Raw genomic sequence first — 20,283 nt, forward strand, 5'->3', positions numbered from 1 at the left:
CTGGTTCATGAGAGGCAGGCAAGAGTACAAACCTGACTCTCTACCCCAGCCAGGGCCATTTGCTCTCTTGCTCTGGTATAACAGAGTGATGCCCCCTCGTTCAAAGGGCAGACCCAAGAGCAGGTCCAGGGACAGGCTAAGCCCCCAATTTTTTTAATGGAGCCATCACAAACAGCTTGGGACATGTATGTAGAGGAATGGCATTGCCCTTTGTCTTCCTGGCATCTGGATCTGGTCTACCTACTCAACAACCTTGCCCAAGAAGGGGAGATTGGCAACTGGCCAGGAGTTACTGAGATCTTTTGAATCCATGGAGAGTTTCTTGAGAAATGGTTTTACCACTGCCTCCTTCAAGCAGGAGGGATGCGGGTGGTGCTGTGGGTTAAACCACAGACCCTAGGACTTGCCGATCAGAAGGTCAGCGGTTCAAATCCCCGTGATGGGGTGAGCTCCCGTTGCTCAGTCCCTGCTCCTGCCAACCTAGCAGTTTGAAAGCATGTCAGAGTGCTAGTAGATAAATAGGTAGCGCTCCGGCGGGAAGGTAAATGGTGTTTCCGTGCCCTGCTCTGGCTCGCCAGAAGCAGCTGAGTCATGCTGGCCACATGACCCGGAAGCTGTCTGCAGACAAACGCCGGCTCCCTCGGCTAATAAAACGAGATGAACGCCGCAACGCCAGAGTCAGTCACGACTGGACCTAATGGTCAGGGGTCCCTTTACCTTTACTTTCAAGCAGGCAAGGGCCATCCCCTCCCATAAGCAGGCATTAGTCACCTCCCTGGCCCAGCCAGTTGTCCCCTCCCTGCTAGATTTTTATCAGTCAAGGGGGCAAGGGTCCAGAGCACAAGCAGTTATCAAAATGAGATAGCCATAGTAGATTCCAATGCTAAATGTTTGGTATAAATATTAAAATGCAGATCTAACACTGAATATATATATATGGCAGGGCAAGATTTGGCTGATATGCTTGTTTCAAAGTATTTGCTATATTTAGCTCACACAAAGACAAAATTGGATTCTGAAAATTCTTTCCCTCCGGCTCTGCCCAAATGTTTAATTCTATGAATTGTTTCAAATTTATGGTATGAGCGACCTTGAGCTACTATAGAAAAGCTACATAATAAAGATACCGTGATCAATTATCTCTCTCTGCTATGTTCTCTCTGTATAAAAAGTATGAATCACTGTGAATCAAGTTCTTCCCTGTAGAATTTTAATCAAGAAGAATGACGTTCTGCACAAGCCTTGCGCCTCCACATGATGCTGGACCATAACTCTCACAGTCCTTGACCATTTGCCACATTGGCTGGGGCAAATGGAAGTTGGATGCTGACATCTGGAGGGCACTGGGCTGTTCTATACATTATGTCTGAGCTCATAGGTTGCTGCTCTAACAGGAGATGGGGAAGGAAGCCCCCTCCTGCCTGTTTTAGGGTTCTTACTGAAAGGCAGCAGGAAAGGCTTAAGGCCTCCCAACCTTGGGTCCCCAGCTGTTTTTGGACTACAACTCCCATCATCCCTAGCTAGCAGGACCAGTGGTCAGGGATGGTGTGAATTGTAGTCCAAAAACAGCTGGAGACCCAAAGTTGGGAAACTCTGGCTTAAGGGACAGGCCTACCAATGTTTCACCTCACGTTATTGTTGTGGATGGTTAAAAAACAAGCAAACCAATCCTCCTGTCAGGCTGGGAATATCCTGTCACTCACCCAGTTTAGGATATTCCACCATTCTCCAGCAGAGTTTCTCTTCTTCCAGCAAAGGAAGTGCCTCATGTATATGTCAAACAAAGCTTCAGTAATAAAGGGAATTGTCACACAGTAGCATGCAAAGGAGAAACTAAAACAATACCAGGAGGCAAGGAGGACAGTTGGCCGCTCCAACTGAACTTCCCTGAACACCTGAAGGGAGGGACCAATTCCGGAACACAACACAAAAGCCCCACCCACCAAGATGACAGACATCCTGCTAATCAAATGAGGCCCCAGGGTTCTGCTTCATTGTTCCATCTCGCACTCTTCAGAATGCAAGAACTTTGCAAAGAGCAGTAGGCCTGCATCCTGCCATGCCGGAGCTGATTTTCAGGCACTCCTTAAGAAATCACGGAACTAGGAAAGAAGAACTTAAATATTGTATATACATTGTTTATTATATGTTCTGTATAAGTTTTTTTATTGATATTGTTTGCTTGTTTTCATTTCATTTTTGTTAGTTTGTTTTGTTTGTTTTTGCTGTTCTTTACTATTTTTATGTTCAGTTGCTAAGCAGTTGGCTCCTTACCTCTCTTGCCGTGACCTAGCCACTGTGATCCACACGACAGTCACCTCCAGATTGGATTATTGTAACTCACTCTAAGTGGGGCTGCCCTTGAGACTGACCCAGAAACTCCAGTGGGTTCAGACTCCTTACGGGGTCCTCGCCGCGGGATCACATTCACCCAGTGCTATACCAGCTGCACTGGCTCCCGGTGGAGTACAGGATCAGGTTTAAGGTGCTGGTTTTAACCTTTAAAGCCCTATACGGCCTAGGACCCCCGTACCTATGGGACCGCCTCTCCTGGTATGTCCCACAGAGGAACTTACGGTCTTCAAACAAAAACATCCTGAAGGTCCCAGGCCACAGAGAAGTTAGGCTGGCCTCAACCAGAGCCAGGGCTTTTTCAGCTGTGGCTCCAATCTGGTGGAGCGCTTTGTCACAAGAGACTAGGGCCCTGCGGGACTTGACATCTTTCCGCAGGGCCTGCAAGACAGAGCTGTTCCACCAGGCCTTTGGCCAGGGCACAGCCTGACCCCCTTCTTTGGCAGTCCTCACAGAACTCTAGCCCAATGGTTGCCACTAATTTGATTTGAACTGATTTTGTAATGAACTGATTTTAGAATGTTGTATTATTTTACTGTTGTTAGCCCTCTGAGCCTGGCGCTCACTCCAAAGGCCCATGGGACAGCCATTTTGTAAATCTCAGCACTCTCTTAAAATCCAAACTGTGCCCCGTGACCCAAAAAAGGTTGGCGACACCTGACCCATGTTATGGTAGCACTTAGGGGCAACACTGTCGGGGGGGGGGGTAGCGGAGATGCACTCAGCACCACCACCACCACCACTCATGGAAGATACTATCATATAAAGACTCAACAGATGACTATACTCCAACATCATGGCTTTGGACTCCCAGGCATTGATCTGCTACAGGGGGAGAGAAGAGGATGAGCCAGGGTACAGCACGTGTCCCATTTCCACATTACATGAAAGAAGTCTTGTGGTGTGCAAGGAGGTGACCAAAGAACCTCCCCCCCCCCATTTAAGTGCTGCTTATGGACACCATTGCAATAACACAAACTGGAGGAGGGGTAGCTGGACTAGGCAGTCTCCCTTAAACTACCCAGCCAATTTTAAAGCTGAATGTGCTGAATTCTCTCTCTCTCTCTCTCTCTCTCTCTCTCTCTCTCTCATACACACACACACACACACACACACACACACACACACCTATTCCCCCTTATACGGATATGCTGTTGTGCATGCTGGGGCCATTGTGAAGGCAGCAATCGGAGCTGTAACTGTATTAAGGAATTGTACCGAGTAAATACAGATCACAATCAACTTGCAAACAGAATTTTAATTAAGTGCTGCCAGGAAACTGCAATAAACTCACCATACCTCATGTTTTATTATATTATTTCTATCTCTTTATCATTTGTGTGGCAGCAAAAGCTATGGAAGATGGGGTTTGGCAATGCAGAGAACAGCAGTGAAATGGATACAAAAATAATGGCATAAATAATGCCACCATGGCCGCCGGGGAATAGGAGAGTCTATAAATCTAAATAAAAGAATGAACAATATGGATGGCGATTAGAATCCAGTTTCTCCTACTTACTTTATATGCATCAAACAAGAAATGAGCTTGTGTTATCTCAGCCACGAATATGTAAAGAGAAAACACTCTCTCTCACTGTGTATTATTTCAATACATTGATCATAATAGATACAGAAAACTTAAAACAAAGCAGCAATTGGGGGTGAGAGTAAGCATGTAAACTACACAATATTGTGGATTTACATAGGTGGTTACATAGGTAACAGGATCTCACCCAAACATCCTGATGAACAAGGTTTGTATAATCTTTCCCTGTCCTTTTAGACTAGACCCAGAACGATTCCCATAATTGCACATGGCAAATGTACTGTATGAACATGTCAGCCAGGCATCTGTAAGAGGGTGGCAAGCTTGGGCACTGTTTGGGCCATGGAATCAGCAGAAGGCCCATTGCCTCACAGCATCATGATGTTCATTCAGTTTGCATGCAGCACCCAAGGTTAGGTGCCTTGGAAGGAGGGTGCCTTGTATGAGGGCCCATAATTCTTTAGTTCATTGGCAGTGTGTCAAACTGAGACCGCTCTGACATTTTACCATTGTACTGTTGAGAGTGTATTAACTTATGGTCTCTGTGTGTGGTTTGGAAGCTGCACGGTCAGGGGGAAAACAATGCTGTCCAGGGTTGTAAAGACTGTGGAGAGAATAACTGGGTGCACTCTTCCCACCTTGGATCAAATCTATGCTTCCAGGTGTCATAAGAAAGCTGCAGAGATAGTGCAGGATAGTGCGCACCCCGGAAATGATCTCTTTCAGCTTCTGCCTTCTGGAAGAAGGTACAGGGTTATAAAGACTAGGACTAGCCGCCTGAGAAACAGTTTTTGTCCAAATGCGCTTTTGGTTTTAAACGCAGTGTAAGGTAGTCTCTGGGGGAGTATGTTGTATTTAATTAGGAGGTATCAGAGTTTTTAGGAGGTTAACCAGGCTGGGATAGCAGGCTTGTTGGTTTTTGAAAGTCTGGTGTAGATTTTTTTCAGTTTCATTGTTCTGTAATGGACAATGACAATAAAGATTATCGTATCGTATTGTATTGTATAACCTTAGCATAGAAAAACATTGCTGCATGCTTCCTGCTCTAGTAACATTAGAAAGTCTGTGTCAAATGTAAGAAGAAGTCCTTTACTGAAACAGGATTGCCATCTAACTGAGGAGAGACCAGCCTGAATGTTTGCTGGTTCATTTCTGGTTTTCGGAGCAGGAAAGCAAAGGGCGAGGTAGCACCTGCTTTTCTACCTTCCTTTTTCGGAAGGTGTATGATGGATAGACTCCTTTCCTTTTTCACTCCTGTAAAGCAGAAGGTAGGCAAAAGAAATGGCTCAGCAAATAAAGATGTGGGAGTTGCCTGGTGTGCAACAAAAAAACCCAAAGCTTCTACTGCTCAGAGGGGAGTCTGCACAAAGCTTAAGGGTCATTTTCATACATGCATGCTCATCACTCAATGCCAGCAACCTAAAGTGATGGTTTGCATGTGTGGAACAGCCTTCGCAGAACAACCGAGGCACAACATCAGGAAGAACTTTCTGATGGTAAGAGCTGTTTGAGAGTGGAACAGACTCCCATGAGAGGTGGTGGACTCTCCTTTCTTGGAGGCTTTCAAGCAGACTTTGGATGACCACCTGTCATGTATGATCTAGTTGAGACTCTTTCATTCCAGGGGGTTGGAGTAGATGGCCCTTGGGGTCCCTTCCAATTCTATGGTTCTATGGACTTCTGTGGTTTCATCAACAGCCATGCTACAGAAGAGATACTGTCCTGGCCCAGCAGGTTTTGTTTACGTAGATTTCTTCTTGCTTCGGGCACTGAGACTCTGTGAAGCACAGCACTTGGAGGAGAGAAGCTTTCAGCGGCTCTGTTGGGAAGCTTCTTTAATGCAGCTCTTAAGCACTAAATCAGACAGATCATCCACCAGAGTTTCCCTTGCCAGCTAGGAAGATAGATTATTATAAGGAATTTAAACAAACAATTCCCATTGTCCATCTGGCACAGATCTTGAGAGCCCTACCTTGGAGCTGATTCATATCAACTTCTCAGCGTTAATAACTTGGAAATCTCTCATCTTATACAACCTCTTTGAAGTGAATTATTATTCATTTATTCTCTTTTCTGCCAAGCTCTCTGGCTGAGAAATACAGGATTGGCTGAGATAGAAGGAGGGAGGGCCCCCTACTTGTTCTTATTTTGCTCCCTATGTTTAGCCCAAAACCACATTGCAACTGAAATGGAGGATAATAGCACTGCGAAGTTTAAACTTCCCTTAAAATAGCTGTTTATAAATGAAAGAATGATTTCAGTTGCTGCTGGAAATTCTACACTCTTATCTGTCACAAATGCTTGAGCACAAATTTAGGATGATTGGTTACAATCTAGGGGGGTGTCATGCAAGTCCATCAGCAATGTAGTCTCCAACATCCTCATTTTTACTGTATAGTTCACAGGACTGCAGATGACACTTTCATTATTTTATATTAAAACTGAAGGTATTTAATAGACTATATTTAATATGCTACCAAGGCAACATGGATTCTTGACAGCTAGCAATAATATAAAAGAACAAAACTTTTGTAAATATTTAAACCCACACAATTTATCAGCCAACCAATATGACCCAACCAAAGCAAGTAAAAGCCACCAGACTCTCAGAACGAACAAAAGAACATCTGTATTCTAAAAGACATCAACAGCTGGCCTCCCTAAGCAGAGACGTCCTTAAAGAAAGTCCTATCCATGCCCCCTGCCTTGTGATCATGTGAACTGTCCTAATGGTAAGGGAGAATAATACATGCCCTTACTGTGACCATCAACCACCTATAAAACACTGATGTGAATGAGGATGGTGAAATGAACTGAAGGGCTCAGGAGCTCATGGTCAGTGACACTCCTTCACATGAGAATATGGTGTGTGCACGTTGCTGTATCCTGAAGGGAGACATCAACATTTCATATAAGCAGTTTTTTATTTGCTCCATTTAAAGCAGGCACAGGCAAACTCGGCCCTCCAGATGTTTTGGGACTACAACTCCCATCAACCCTGACCACTGGTCCTATTATCTAGGGATGATGGGAGTTGTAGTCCCAAAACATCTGGAGGGCCAAGTTTGCCTATGCCTGCTTTAAAGATTTGCAAAAATTGTCATATTTGCCTGAGAAGGAACTTGGGGGATAAATCCAGCCTCATAAAGCAAGAATGCTTAGCTCTTGTTAATGCATCAAGGGGTTAAGACCACAGAATAAGCTGTTTTGCCAGACATACTGAGGTGACAATCCCTCATATGGGGAGCAAGGGTTAGCAAAGAGCTCTTTTTAAACTCTCTTCTACCACATGAATCTGACCAGAAAGGATGTCTGGGCTGATTGCTCCAAGCCCAGACAGCATGTTTTGAAACATTTTGCTCAGTTCTGAAACTAAGTTTTACTACCGACAAAATTCAGGAAGCCAGGGACTGAATCAATGCAGAATCTGAGTGAATCTCACTTCTTTTCATCAGGACCCAGCACCAGTCATTGGCTAGGAGACCATGACTTCACTTGGCTTATCAATAAATATTGTTAATGCCAACAACAGTACTGTAGCTCTAATGTGTAAAACATGACTAACCAATGTGGTGCTCTCCAAATGTTGGGCTACAACTCCTATCACCCCTGAACATTAGCCATGCTGGCTGGAGCTGTTGTCAAACAATATCTGGAGGGTACCACACTGAGTACCCCCACCAGCACGTAAAATACATCCCAGAACATAGGGCCTCTTCCTAGTAAAGATCGCAGGGACAAGTGCATTTTGGCTTCCTTAGCTTGTGTAACCTTATTAGTAAGATGAATGCCAGTTGCTCACACACACATGCACCGCCACACAAATATGGTCTGCATTCTATTACAAAAAGTAATTAAGATTTCCCTCAAGTCACAAGCAGAACAGAAATGTGGTCAGGCAGATTAGAATCGTCCATGGATGCTCAATAGGCATTATGCATTACCATCTCTCACAGTGCCTCTGATCTACAGTGAGTGGTGGACAGCTTTTTGCAATTGTGATGAATAAATTGCTAAATCTCTGACCCAGATCACACAATCCTGTTCTCATCACTGGCCTTTTGCTAACTGGAGAAGCTACCACCCAGCTCACCCCAATTGATGGGGATAATGCGCACGCCACAGCAGCAAGCAGCAACAGCGGCAGCATCTCCTTATGTAACTAAACAATCATCTGTTCTGAGAGGTATTAATAAAGGCCAATGGCCAGAGTTAAGCATCTAGCATGTAATTAGAGCATTTAATTAGATGAAAAAAGAAAGGCAGCAGTAGCCAACTTGAGCACAGTAAGAGAAGCTAATACCAGACTACCAAATCAAAGATAAACCACATATATAGTTAAATAGTGGGAGGGTTGCAAGAATAATAATAAAAAAAAAAACCACGAGAAAAAGACAATACTACGTCCTGTAAAAAGGGGCAGGACACAAAAAATAAAGCAAGTTACGAACCCTTTGCATAAATATTTCTCCAGTGGTTTGTTCACATGGATATGGGCATTTCTTAACTTCACTTGATTATTCAGTAGCCCACAGGATTCCACGGAAAACCACAAGGTGAAATGATACAGTGTTTAGTTGTGGTGACTCTTTCATAAATGCAAGCTGTTGTTCATTTACAGACCTCTATCATTTCACATAGCACTTTGCAGAGCAACATAGTAAAGAAGGAAGGTCCCTGCCCCAAGGAGCTTACAGTCTGCATGTTGACAAAAACAACAACAAAGGAATGGCAGAGGCAACAGTAAAACTGGGCAAATATGAGCAAATGAAGTCATATGCTCAGCTGGAGAGGAAGACTATATAAGGGGTTAAACTACTGCATCATGGAAGAAGTGGGTCTTGAGGAGAGATTTGAAAGGAAATACAAAGAAGTGATAGCGGGTTAGCCATTATGGAAGACATTGCTGTAGAGAACAGTGTACGGCAGTAACTGCAGTCTACAGCCTTTACCTTCAGATCTTATCCAAGAAGGTAAGATTACATTGAGAACAATTATTAATCACAGGGAAATAACTCGCACCCCTGATTTTGCTACAAATTTCATTGGGTCATGAGACATCTCATATGGAACTTGCTGGGGGATTTTTATTAGGAGAAATACCCATATTATAAGGGTGTTCTACATCAGGTACCACACAATAGGCCAGTAGCTAAAGCACAATGGATCACCCCCAGGTGAGCCTTTAAAGCCTCTGCTCTAGACTAAGCTCCTTTTTTAGAGAGCTCTGGAGCCTCAAAGGCCTGACCCTTTGGCTTGAATATGGGGAAGCTTTCTCCATTCCATAGCACCCCACCACCACTCCCTGTACCGCTAGACTGGTAATGTACACAAGGAGGCATCTGATTCTTCATGATCAGAGGAAGGTGAGGGTCTGCACTCTGGCCCTGTAGGCTCTGATGGCCTGAGAAGATCCCCTGGGGGCTCCTGTTCAAGTGCCTCAGGTGCAATGGTCTCTGATGTCCAGCAGTCTACTATGAGCCCTGAACTTGACCGAGCTCCCCATCTGTTCCTCCTGCAGCCTGCAACTCAGTGTATCATTTATCATTGATAAATTCAAGGGTCATCTCCGCACCAGCCTGAAGATGAGTGCTTTTTTGGTCTTTTACTGGCCCCTCACTTAGCACACTCACTGCACAGTTCAGCAAACATGGGAGCCTGATAAGTTGGGCTTCGGTGATGGCAGATTTGAGGGTGCCAGCTCAGACATTGGACCACGAGCTCCTTCCTCAGGCACATGTCTGTAGAGGTTCAGATAGGGATTGGGACAAGCGTAAAATAAAAGCCATGGCAATCGCATCATTTCCTGATTACCTTCTGCACAATTTGTACTTGTTCGTTATGTCTGAAAAATGTGAGGGTTTCTTAAACGGGAGGGGGGTATTTTTGTGACTCAGGTTATAGATTTCATTTTTCTCAGTTTCTTAAAGTATTCCTCCTGCATTGGTCATTCCTCAGTTTTGGCTCGCTTACTGCCACAGCAAAGGTGGCTGCTACATATCTCCTAATGAAGATAAATATCCCTTTCCAATCAAGCAGCTATGTGCTCTCTGAGGCACCATGGCTTGAGTATGTGACGTTTTTCATAAAAGTACCGAGAAGGCGTTGCACCACAAAGTTACTTGTTAAATTTTCTGTTTATATTTGATATTTTTAATGGGAAACACATGCATGAAATATAACAGCCACTGGTTGATGTGAATAGCAATAATATTATCAGCAGAGAGAGAATTAAAAATCCTAGTTCCACACGTGATTCTAGAACACAGTAACAGCAAATATTTCTTATGTGCAGGCTTTTGCCTCAAAATGTCATCAGAAAATGGACGCCATGTTCAAGATCACTTAACTTAGGTTAGTCACCTCTTATTTTTATTTTTTTGAAAAGTTTTTATTGTTAAAATAATTCAGCATTAATACACACATATTGCGAATATACAACATCCATTTCATACAATCCTTAAAAATGTTCAAACATACCTACACTCAATCCCACAGATAATTCCTTTTCCCATCACTATCCACCACCCCTCACCCCACCTTTGTGTTAGACTTCCAATCTACTCAATTGCAATTTCTTTCCACTTCTATTACTTTCTTTCACACACCCTTAACCTAATTTCATGCTTCTTTTTCTATTACACATTGTTATCCATCTTATTTAGTATTCCAGTATTTAAAACGGAACTTGTTTATTCTAATAGGAGTTCTGATTTTTCAATATGGTTTTGCGAGTATCCTTTAAACACCTTCCAGTCCCTGTCTATCTTCTCTTTTGAGATCCTTCCAATTTCTCCCATTGTTCTGGATATATTGCAGTACTCCAATAATTTGGCAAGCCACTCTATTTTTGTCGGTATAATACCACTTTTCCAATACCACTTGTTAAATTTTCTAATGGGGCTACCCACACACTATACCATTAAAGGACATTTAACCCCTCAAAGAATTCTGGACCTTGCAGTTCACCCCTCACAGAGCAACAACTCTTAAAAAAATATATTAAAAACACATTTACTCAAAAGCTTTATTTAACAACTCAAAACCCTAAACAAACCGCATTACCTAGAATTCCTTGGTGGGGGAAATGTGATTTGAATGTGCTTTAACAACACAGTGTGTACACAGTTTCTTCCATTCCTAATCCATTTCTCTTCTACCCAAATTTTCCTCCCAGCTCTTCTAAAGGTCTCTCTACACTTTCCATCTTTTCCCTCCACAGTTCATCAAAGACATATCTACTCTCAGGCATCTCAATGTTTTTCCAAGCCCCACTCTCAGTTACATTGCCAATTTATTCCCTCTATCCTTTTCATACAAATGGGCAAAAAATACTGACTCTTTCAAAGATTCACATTGCTCATAAACAAGTCCTGTTAAGAGTCCTATAAATAGCAGGAGATATGCATTATATGAAATTCAGGGAAATGTTAGGGAGTCAGGAAGATTGCAATTAAGGCCTAAACACGGGGGAGGGGGGTTATGCTTGGCAGGGGGTTGGACTCAATGGCCCTTGTGGTCTATTCCAACTCTACGATTCTATGATTCTATGAAATAACTGGACTAACAGGAGGTTTCAGAGACAGTAAGATTAGAGAAATAATGGTTGAGAGAAAATGATGAGCAAGACACTAATATAGACACTTGTCCCAAATAAGGGAGGGTAAAGAGAAGCTATCTCCTGAGTTTCACTGCGACCTATGGTTGGACAATCTTAGTTCAATCCAGGGCTCTTGGCAAAGGCTCAAAAAGTAGGTTCAGAATGCATTGACAGCTAGCTGCTTCAGCCATCTGATTGGTTATCCAGCAACTTCAGGCCTTGTGTACAAAGGCTAAGAGTTGCATCTGCGGCCCCACCCACATTTTTTGCTCTGGCTCCACCTACCAACAGCCTGGGGGCCTTCTTGGTAGTGGCACCCAGCCTATGGAACGCCCTCCCATCAGATGTCAAGGAGATGAATAACTATATAACCTCTAGAAGACATCTGAAGGCAGTCCTGGCATTATTATTTTAATTATCTATCCCTGCATGAGAGGTATGCTGAAGTTGAACTGCCACACCTTGCACCAAATCCCTGTAATAGCACCACACTAATTGCTTAGGGAGGGGAGACCAAATCTGTCCTGGATATATGTGAATGCAGCTCAGCCCCATGAGAATCTCTCCATCACTACTAATGAATCAAGTTTTTACCCAAGGCCCATTCCCCTGGGATCAGGCTCCCTTGGCAAATTTGTGTCACAGTTGTAACCATGCCCAGAATTTCCCAAGTGTATCCTCCATATTATTTCCATCGCTACGTGGGCAACCAACACCATAACATTGTACAATTTGCAAGACTTTGCTTATTAAAACAATCTACTGTGAAGCCTGAATTTATCTGAGCCTTAGCTTACAGAAAACAAAAACTCTGAGATAAAAAACAACAACAATAAGTGGTTGCTTTGAGCATAATTTTAATTTACCAAATACCGGATCCTAAGCATTAAGACTCTCCTGTTTGTAAACAGGCAAAGAGAATTACCGGAAGGCAATTAGAGACCATGCCAATCAATTTGCTAATTGATGTTATTTGCTTAACATTATCCAAGGAAACAAAGGAAGCAGTGCTATGCTTAGCAATATCCTCTCTAAACAACATATTTGTGTGGTCTAACACCAGTCTGGGTTGCTGATCAATGATCAATATGACAATCTCAATATACTGGGGAAACCAGAGAAGTCTGTCAAGAACAACGATAACAGAACAATTCCTATTTTAGGTATAAGCCCTGCTCTTCTTCTTTTCCATTTCCTAAAATAGAAACATTTTTCCTTCTTCAGTCAACTGCCATGAAATTTCATTGTAGCAGAACTGCAAGTTGAAATCTCACCTGTCATTTATGGGATTCTGGCAGTACAGCATGCACTGTCTAATATCCCATCCATACCATAAACAAGACCTTACAATACAGGAATGGAATACAATGAACATAAACTCATTAATACATTGGCACTGATAAATAAAATCAAAGAAGGTTCTTCAAATAAGCGATTAGCAGGTGTTACAATTCCAAAGTGTCGTCCCCCCACCTTAGCTGGAAAGTCAGCTCCTACATATAAGAATCTTCTTAACCTTATTATTAAATTGCTTTGTATTTGAACCACTATTTATTTTATAAAATGGCATTTAGCTGCTTTCTTTTTTGTGCTGAAAATTTCCATAGCCTACCAACTTTATATTATATTACCATATTGAAATTTATAGGGGCCGTGGGTCGGTAGTGTTTGGGAGAGGCGGTAACTCAGTGGCAGGGAGCGAGGTTTGTACGCTGATGAATGTCCCAAATATTTTCAGTTTAAAGCATCTTGCAGAGCTGCAAGAGTTTCTGCCTAACACGCTGGAGAGAGTGACTGATAAACCAAATTAAGTCTGTAGTATAACTATGCCTCTAGTGTACTAGAGTACTTGAGAAAAACTCAGCATTCCGTTTTGTGTTCATCCCTCCTTTAATCTTAAATATTCTTTCATTGGCAAGTGACAAAAGCTTATTTTCTTCCATTTCCGTCAGCACTGTTGATTTAGCCAGCAGCATACCTCTAAGTGCTTATAAAAATCAGAGGCTCTTATGTTATGAAAATGTCTTTAGATTTCATAGAGCACTTAAAACTCTAAGTAAAATGCTTCGAGACAGCTTCGAAAATGCAGAGACTCGCTTGTGGATTTATGCCATTCACTATGTCAGCCTCTAAACTAAAACATTTAGCACTTAAAAAGGGAAAAGGAAAAGTGGAAGTGCAAGTCTGGAAAGAGTGACAGTTCATGAAAAGGAAGAATTTAAAGCAGTATAGTCATGGGTCTAAGAGCTTCTGCATAACTGCTGCATCTTTTGTTTTACAACATTTATTCGCTGCCACCACTTTGCACCATTTCCACTATTAAAAAGTACCCAAAGCTTCATGTAGACAATAATATAATGTAGTGGACAATGTATTATTTGAAACATGCCCCACATTGCAGGCAACATAGATTAAAATGAGACAAAAGAAGACCTTTATACTCTATAAACATGCGCTAAGAAAGTTCTATGATCCTTGCCATGTGGTCACTGCTATAGAGTAATTAGAATGCCACTAGTGGATTTTTTGCCTATTCTCATCAGAGAGCTTGTTAAAATTATTGCAAGGCTGAATTTCCCCTTGTGTGACAAAGCATTGCCTACTCCTAGTAGTCAGAGCATACCAGCGGCATATCCCTTTTCATATGGTTTTAGTTTCTCAGAGAGAGCTGAGTGGTAGCAACTCACAAGATCTTTCTGCTTCTTCTTTGTATAACAATATTTATTAGATAGCAGCAAATGATAGAGATATCAGCTTCTATTTGGCTAAACAGAGAACACTGTTCAACTCCAAGGATGCCCAACCACACTCTAGGCCAACCCCAACCTCTCTCACCACCAAAGGAACACAAGCAAATAGCAGAGAACCTGCACAAGTGACACTGACACAAAACCCCACACATATATTAAGTAAAACAGAAACAGCACCACCTGACCCCACCCTACTCACATTCCCCCCCCCCTTCCACCTCTTTCCCCCTTTTTCTTTCTAATGTAACACTAACATCTCAACAAATGAAACTGATCTGTAAAAATGTAATTTGGAAAAGAAAGAGAGAGAGATTGCTCATACTTTTGTATACCAAGAACATCTAGAAGAAGAAGAAGAAGATCCAGCACAACACTGTCTTTGGCCCTGGAGCTGGAACACAACTTCATGGACAGAATATAAGGGGAGTATCCAGATAATAATAGCGTGAACAACATCTAGGCTAGGGGTCAAGTTTGGAACAAGACAGGCATAGTGAGAAGGGCCAGGGACTGTCTAATGCTCACCACTCCTGTAAGAGCTCCAAGGTCATGATTCCAGACTAGGTTAATTGATCAGCAATGCAGGCTAAGGCATGTAAGAGGACTGTCAAGAAAGCAGATCTCGACAGAGCAGCTGGGAGACAAATTGGATGTGACAAGGCTGAAAGAAGCAAAGCTCTAAGAAGGAGTCAGTAGCTCTGATCAACTGGATCTTGACTATGCCTACTTGCCTACTTATGAGAGCAGAGTGCTTTATGACCTAGCATATCCAGTTATGTCAACACTCTGGATGAGCCAATCAGAAATAATGACATGGCAACCTCAGCAGACTGTTCCTGGTTGATGAACCACAAACATCTTGAGACATATTGCCCAATGGGAGACTTATAGTGCAGTTCTGCAGTCTGACACTAGGCTGCTTTGGTTACAGTGGAAACTGCGTAAGTTTGTTACGTGTCACCACTCAGCTGATAATCAGAAACTTAAGGGAGAATAACTGAACTCTGTCTCATTTGCAGTTTTCAAAAAAGAAAAGAAAAAGAGATTCTGGAACAATTTGTACATCACTCAGCACATTACAGAGCTGATTATACACTGTTCTGGGCTTATTTGAAAATATCACATGCATGAAACTAACAATGTAGTTTCTGCCCATGAAATCTTCCTATGTTGCTAGACAGCATGGGAAAAATCACATTGGAGTCGCTCCCCTAAAAAATGCATACTGCTATGGTCATAAAGTGAGAATAAATATTGTCAGTGTAGTTGACAGTGATGAATGGATAGAAGATGCTTACTTAAGTGAGTGTTGGTGGTTTTCATTGGCTGGGGGTTACTAGTTACCAGATTTACCACATTGGCTTGAATGGGGGCTGAAGAACAACAGTTTGGCAGTTGTGCTGTAGCTGGAGAAGGAGGTAGAACTCTAGATTTTGCAACGGGCTGATAGCAAAGAGCTTTGGAAGACTTCAGGAATGTGTCTTTTGATATTGCACTGTTCCTGGGCGGTAGTCTGCAGCTCTATCCCAGCTATACTTGTATACATGTAAATTGATATATATTACACAATACCATAAGTATCTGATCCAAATCACAAGGAAACTAGACCCTGCAAAGTGAGTGGCTCAGAAACCTTCTTATGAGGAAAGTGGGGAACATTGAAGTGTATATATAATATATCAGGTCTGCTTTCACTCCTTAAGATGCAATCAAGCAAATGTGGTCAACTTGTTCCAGCTCCTTCATTATGAAAGTACAAGCAGACAAATCCATAGCAACTGCTCTTTTATTGACATCAGAATTTATGATACTGCATTTACTTAGTTGTCTAGTAATTTCTCTTTCTTTTTAAAATGACAAAATGATGTTGTCTGTTCACCTACATTGGTATCCTGACTGCCTAGAAGATGAGACTAAATTTGAAACTGCCAAAGGTTTTTTTCAGTCATTCCTGGAGAAATGTATTAATTCTGAATCAAAACCCTCAAACAGTTGTCCATAGGCAAAGAAAATCCCTGTCTGCAGACAGTAATAGTGGTTTCTCAGCGTAAAAATGCATATGGTGGCTGCAGACCAGTGGCTGGCTTATTATACAGTCAAGCTTGTTCTTTGAATTGGCATCAAAATTATTCAGGTACAATAGGAGAGTGTAGAGCCATACTTCTCAAGAGTATTGGCCATCGTCTGAGCACAAATGTATATATATGTTATATGACTGTGGAGTCTTACAAATATATTTCCCAACAGGCCCTGCTATGGCTTGCATCTTTGACCTAGGGAGTAGGGTTGTTATCCCGCAGAAATGAGGGGAAGAGAAAGGATGATAGCCTGAGAGCTGCTCTGGAGGGCTGGTGATGCATTCAAGAGATGGAGAAGAATCAGTTTGAAAGCAAACATAGCCTTAGTTTGTTGCTAGGCAAAGAACCTTTATGGGAATGGCCCTTGGGAAAGAGACAGACAGGAAGACCAAACATAGTGTTGAAACAGTGCAGGCCTACTAGTACATGGTCAAAGTTTGGGCTTTTGCATGTTTAACTCAGTTCTTTTGTGCCCCCCCCCCCCCCCGATGTGGCTGCAAGTTTCCCTGTCTACTTACCCGATTAATTTATTTTTGGTTAGCTGTGTGTCAGTGTGTGATTGCTGAAACTCACATTGCTAACAATGATCGTACTTGCACACTTATGTATATGTAACATTGTGTGACCACAGTAGACACAGGCGCATACTCAATAGCCTCCCTCCAATGTCTCTCTCTGCTGTGGTGGATAATTTTGACGTATCAATTCATTGCCCAACTATTCTTCATGCGGAGAAAGACCAGAAGTTAAGGTCAGAGGAAAGATATCCAAAACAGTGATTCATGCAAAAGCAACTTTCTAGGTGTACGTGAAATTTATTGAATCATAGAATTGTAGAGTTGGAAGGGACCATGAGGGTAATCTATTGTGTCTCCCATTTTAATTCAGAGAAAAGAGTGTTCCAGCTATCAGAAATTTGAGGAATGAAATTCCATTGTTAAACTGTTGGAAGTACATGTGCCACCCTCCTAGACAGAATAACAATAATCTGTCCCATCATAGTCCTCTAACTCATAAATACCCTCAACTATACCAATCTGACATTATCTGGATAAGTCACTGTCTTGAAATTCAAGTTATGGAATGACACCAAAGATCAGCAAAATATAAAACTGTTACCCTGTTTTTACATATTTATTATAGAGAATGTTCTTAATTTTGTGAATGTTCCTGCTTGACAGATATACACGGTTGAGTGCTGACCATCATTTTGGTTACCATCAAAGTCCCTGGTGTCTCTCTTGAGTTTTTGGATAGTGGCAAACCAACATTCACCCACATATTAACGTAACAGTGATAGCCAAATTGCAGTTGTGGATCCTAGGATAATTTTACACACTGCTTCTGTCCTGAAGCCTTTGGCTTTGGATGGGCTCAAAATTTATATCTGGAATCCTCTAATATGCTACTTCAGCTATTTCATTCATCTTTCATTTCCCTTCTTTTATGTAATCATGATTGGTTCCCACAGGCTCCTAACATTTGAGGACCAAGCAGACAATATAATGTTAGATCTAAATGCTTTTATTTCATGAATCTCGTAAGGGTAATTAATTAAATATTGCAAACTATGTAAATCTTTAATTTAAGGACTAAAAGAGAACAAAATGAAATCTTGCCATACTTAATTATTAATCCCCTCCAATCATCACTGAGATTGCTGTAATTAGAGAAAATGAGACAACAGTAAAACCATTATAACAATATATTATGGTTTACTTGCTTTGTTTAGAGTGAATTTGGTCCTACATTGCAGCCACAACAATTCATATGATAATCTGCCTAAAATATTATGTATTGCAACTGGAGTTTCCCTTGCCTGGTATTAGCATGTTTCTGCAACTAAAGATCACTGTCCCACCCCACAGACAAACTAATAGAGAAACACATATTAAACAACAACAACAACAACAACAACAACAACAACAACAGAATTTATATTACACCATTTCTCCCCAAGGGATCCATAAACTGCTGCTCTGAGTTATGATTTGACTCTGGTGGTCTTCAGTGACCTGTCCCTGGCTATTTTTTCCTCTGAAAAAACACTAACATTACTTGTTGTCGTTTAGTCGTGTCCGACTCTTCGTGACCCCATGGACCAGAGCATGCCAGGCACTCCTGTCTTCCACTGCCTCCTGAAGCTTGGTCAAGCTCATGTTAATAGCTTTGAGAACACTGTCCAACCAACATTACTACAACAGTCAAATACATCCCAACGACAAAATTCAGTGCTTTATGCTGCAGTTGTTGTTTTGTTTCCAGAAGGGAAACAGTAAGTTGTAAATGCCTGAAATTTGGGGAGGTTGTGTGGGTGGCAATTTGTGAAAATGTTCTAGAAGGACTACCCTCTAGGTCTACTTAAATGTGAATTGCAGAATCAAAAGTATGCCAGGGAGATGCTTTGACCCACACAAAATTCAGTGAAGATTGCCCTGTTTCCCCACTAAAGAGTCCAGAGTGGTTTACTGGTTACCTTTCATCCCAGGCAATTTGCAGGCCAAAACTTGCTTAGCTTCAGCAACAAACCTGAACAATGTGCCCTCAGGACCATCCTCTAGCCGCCCAAGGCAACTTTCTCAGCCTCTGTGACCACTGCATGCAAGAATTTAACAAGAGCTATCAAAAGGCTATGCCAGGTAATTTCAGAGAGAGTGGTGATGGCTGACCTTATCAAATTCTATATCGGTGTCAGGTTGATTCATCAAAGTCACTCGTAAAAATGTGGGGGTTTGGGGAAAACATATTATCTTCAGTCTAAAGCAGTTGCAATGACTTATTTTACTGCGATTACTCTATTACCAAGATGCAGCAGAGGAACACAACAAGAGGCAGAACTCAGCATGCTAGGCTTAGACTCAGGGATGAAATTTGTCTCCCTGTATTGCCACAGGCTGCTTCCCTGACCTCAAAGTAATCAGAGCGTGGAGGTACTCCAGCTTCCAGTTCATCAGCCATCAGATGACACAAGAGAGGTTCACTGCACTCTGGAAAGCCTCTGATACAGGTCCAGAGTCACTGAGAGGTACTAGACCCACAGCCAGCAGGGTCCCCAGATTATGAGATTTCTTAAAAAATAAATGAACAATTATTCAGTCCTCATAGAAAGAAAGTTACAAAGAGAAATGTGCAGGTGCCCTTCTAAGAGATTACTGTGAAATGAGCCTGCCTGCTTCCATTGGTCAGTGTTTTTAACATATCAATGAAATCAGGGCTGTGAATTGTAAGGGAGCAGTTTTGATAACAGGAAAAAGAATCCCTGAGGTCCTAAAGAGCTTATCTCCCCCCCCCTTTCCCTTTGGGGCACTTTTCTTGCTTCTGCCTCATTTTCTGGCCTTGAAATGTCTAGTTTGCTCCTCCTTTCCCCCTAGCAACCAGGCTGTATCTTTCCTGGGATAAATTCATCTGAAATCGAGTACTCCTTAGAAATTGTTTTCTGCAAATCCACAGTGAGTGCAGGCGGATGTTAAAGAAATCTACCACTACCAGCAAATGGTAAACAAAAAATGCAAAAATTTTGCAGAGAAGCTTAGACGTGTTGCAGGACCTCCAGGCGCTTCTGTCAAAAATCACTGTCTAGATAGCTTACAGTACAATGGTGTACATGTCTACTCTGAAGTAAGTCTCTTTGTGTTTAATAGGGCTTACTCCCAGGGAAATGGGTACAGGAATGCAGCTTAGGCTTCGGTTTCGCATTGACAAGGCAGATAAAGGTTATACATTTTCTAGTGTGGACCCACAATTATGGAAAAGCTGTTCACATTCTGTCAGACATTTTTATTACATGTGTGGCCATTGATGTATTATTAGGCCCTCTACTCCCATTTGCAAAAGAGGACACACATTTGCAAATAACAACAACAACAACAACAACAACAACAACAACAACAATAATAATAATAATAATTTATACCCCACCCATCTGGCTGGATTTCCCCAGCCACTCTGGGCAGCTCC

General features: G+C 42.0%; 1 protein-coding gene across 3 annotated transcripts in view; it reads right to left on the bottom strand.

Annotated features, from left to right (window-relative positions):
* The window catches only part of NRG3 (neuregulin 3), a 611,592-nt gene that overhangs the window by 393,627 nt on the left and 197,682 nt on the right, over positions 1–20,283 (bottom strand). Inside the window, exon 1 of one of the 3 annotated variants that reach the window (XM_077930602.1) lies at positions 1,704–1,816. The exons of the other annotated variants lie outside the window; for them this stretch is intronic. Within the exon in view, the coding sequence (XP_077786728.1) occupies positions 1,704–1,725 (22 nt within the window). The 5' untranslated portion in view covers positions 1,726–1,816. Of the gene's footprint in view, positions 1–1,703; positions 1,817–20,283 lie in introns of those variants that run through there. 3 annotated transcript variants of the gene reach the window in all.

Source organism: Podarcis muralis, chromosome 6 (genome assembly GCF_964188315.1).
Source record: "Podarcis muralis chromosome 6, rPodMur119.hap1.1, whole genome shotgun sequence".
Lineage (NCBI taxonomy): Eukaryota > Metazoa > Chordata > Lepidosauria > Squamata > Lacertidae > Podarcis > Podarcis muralis.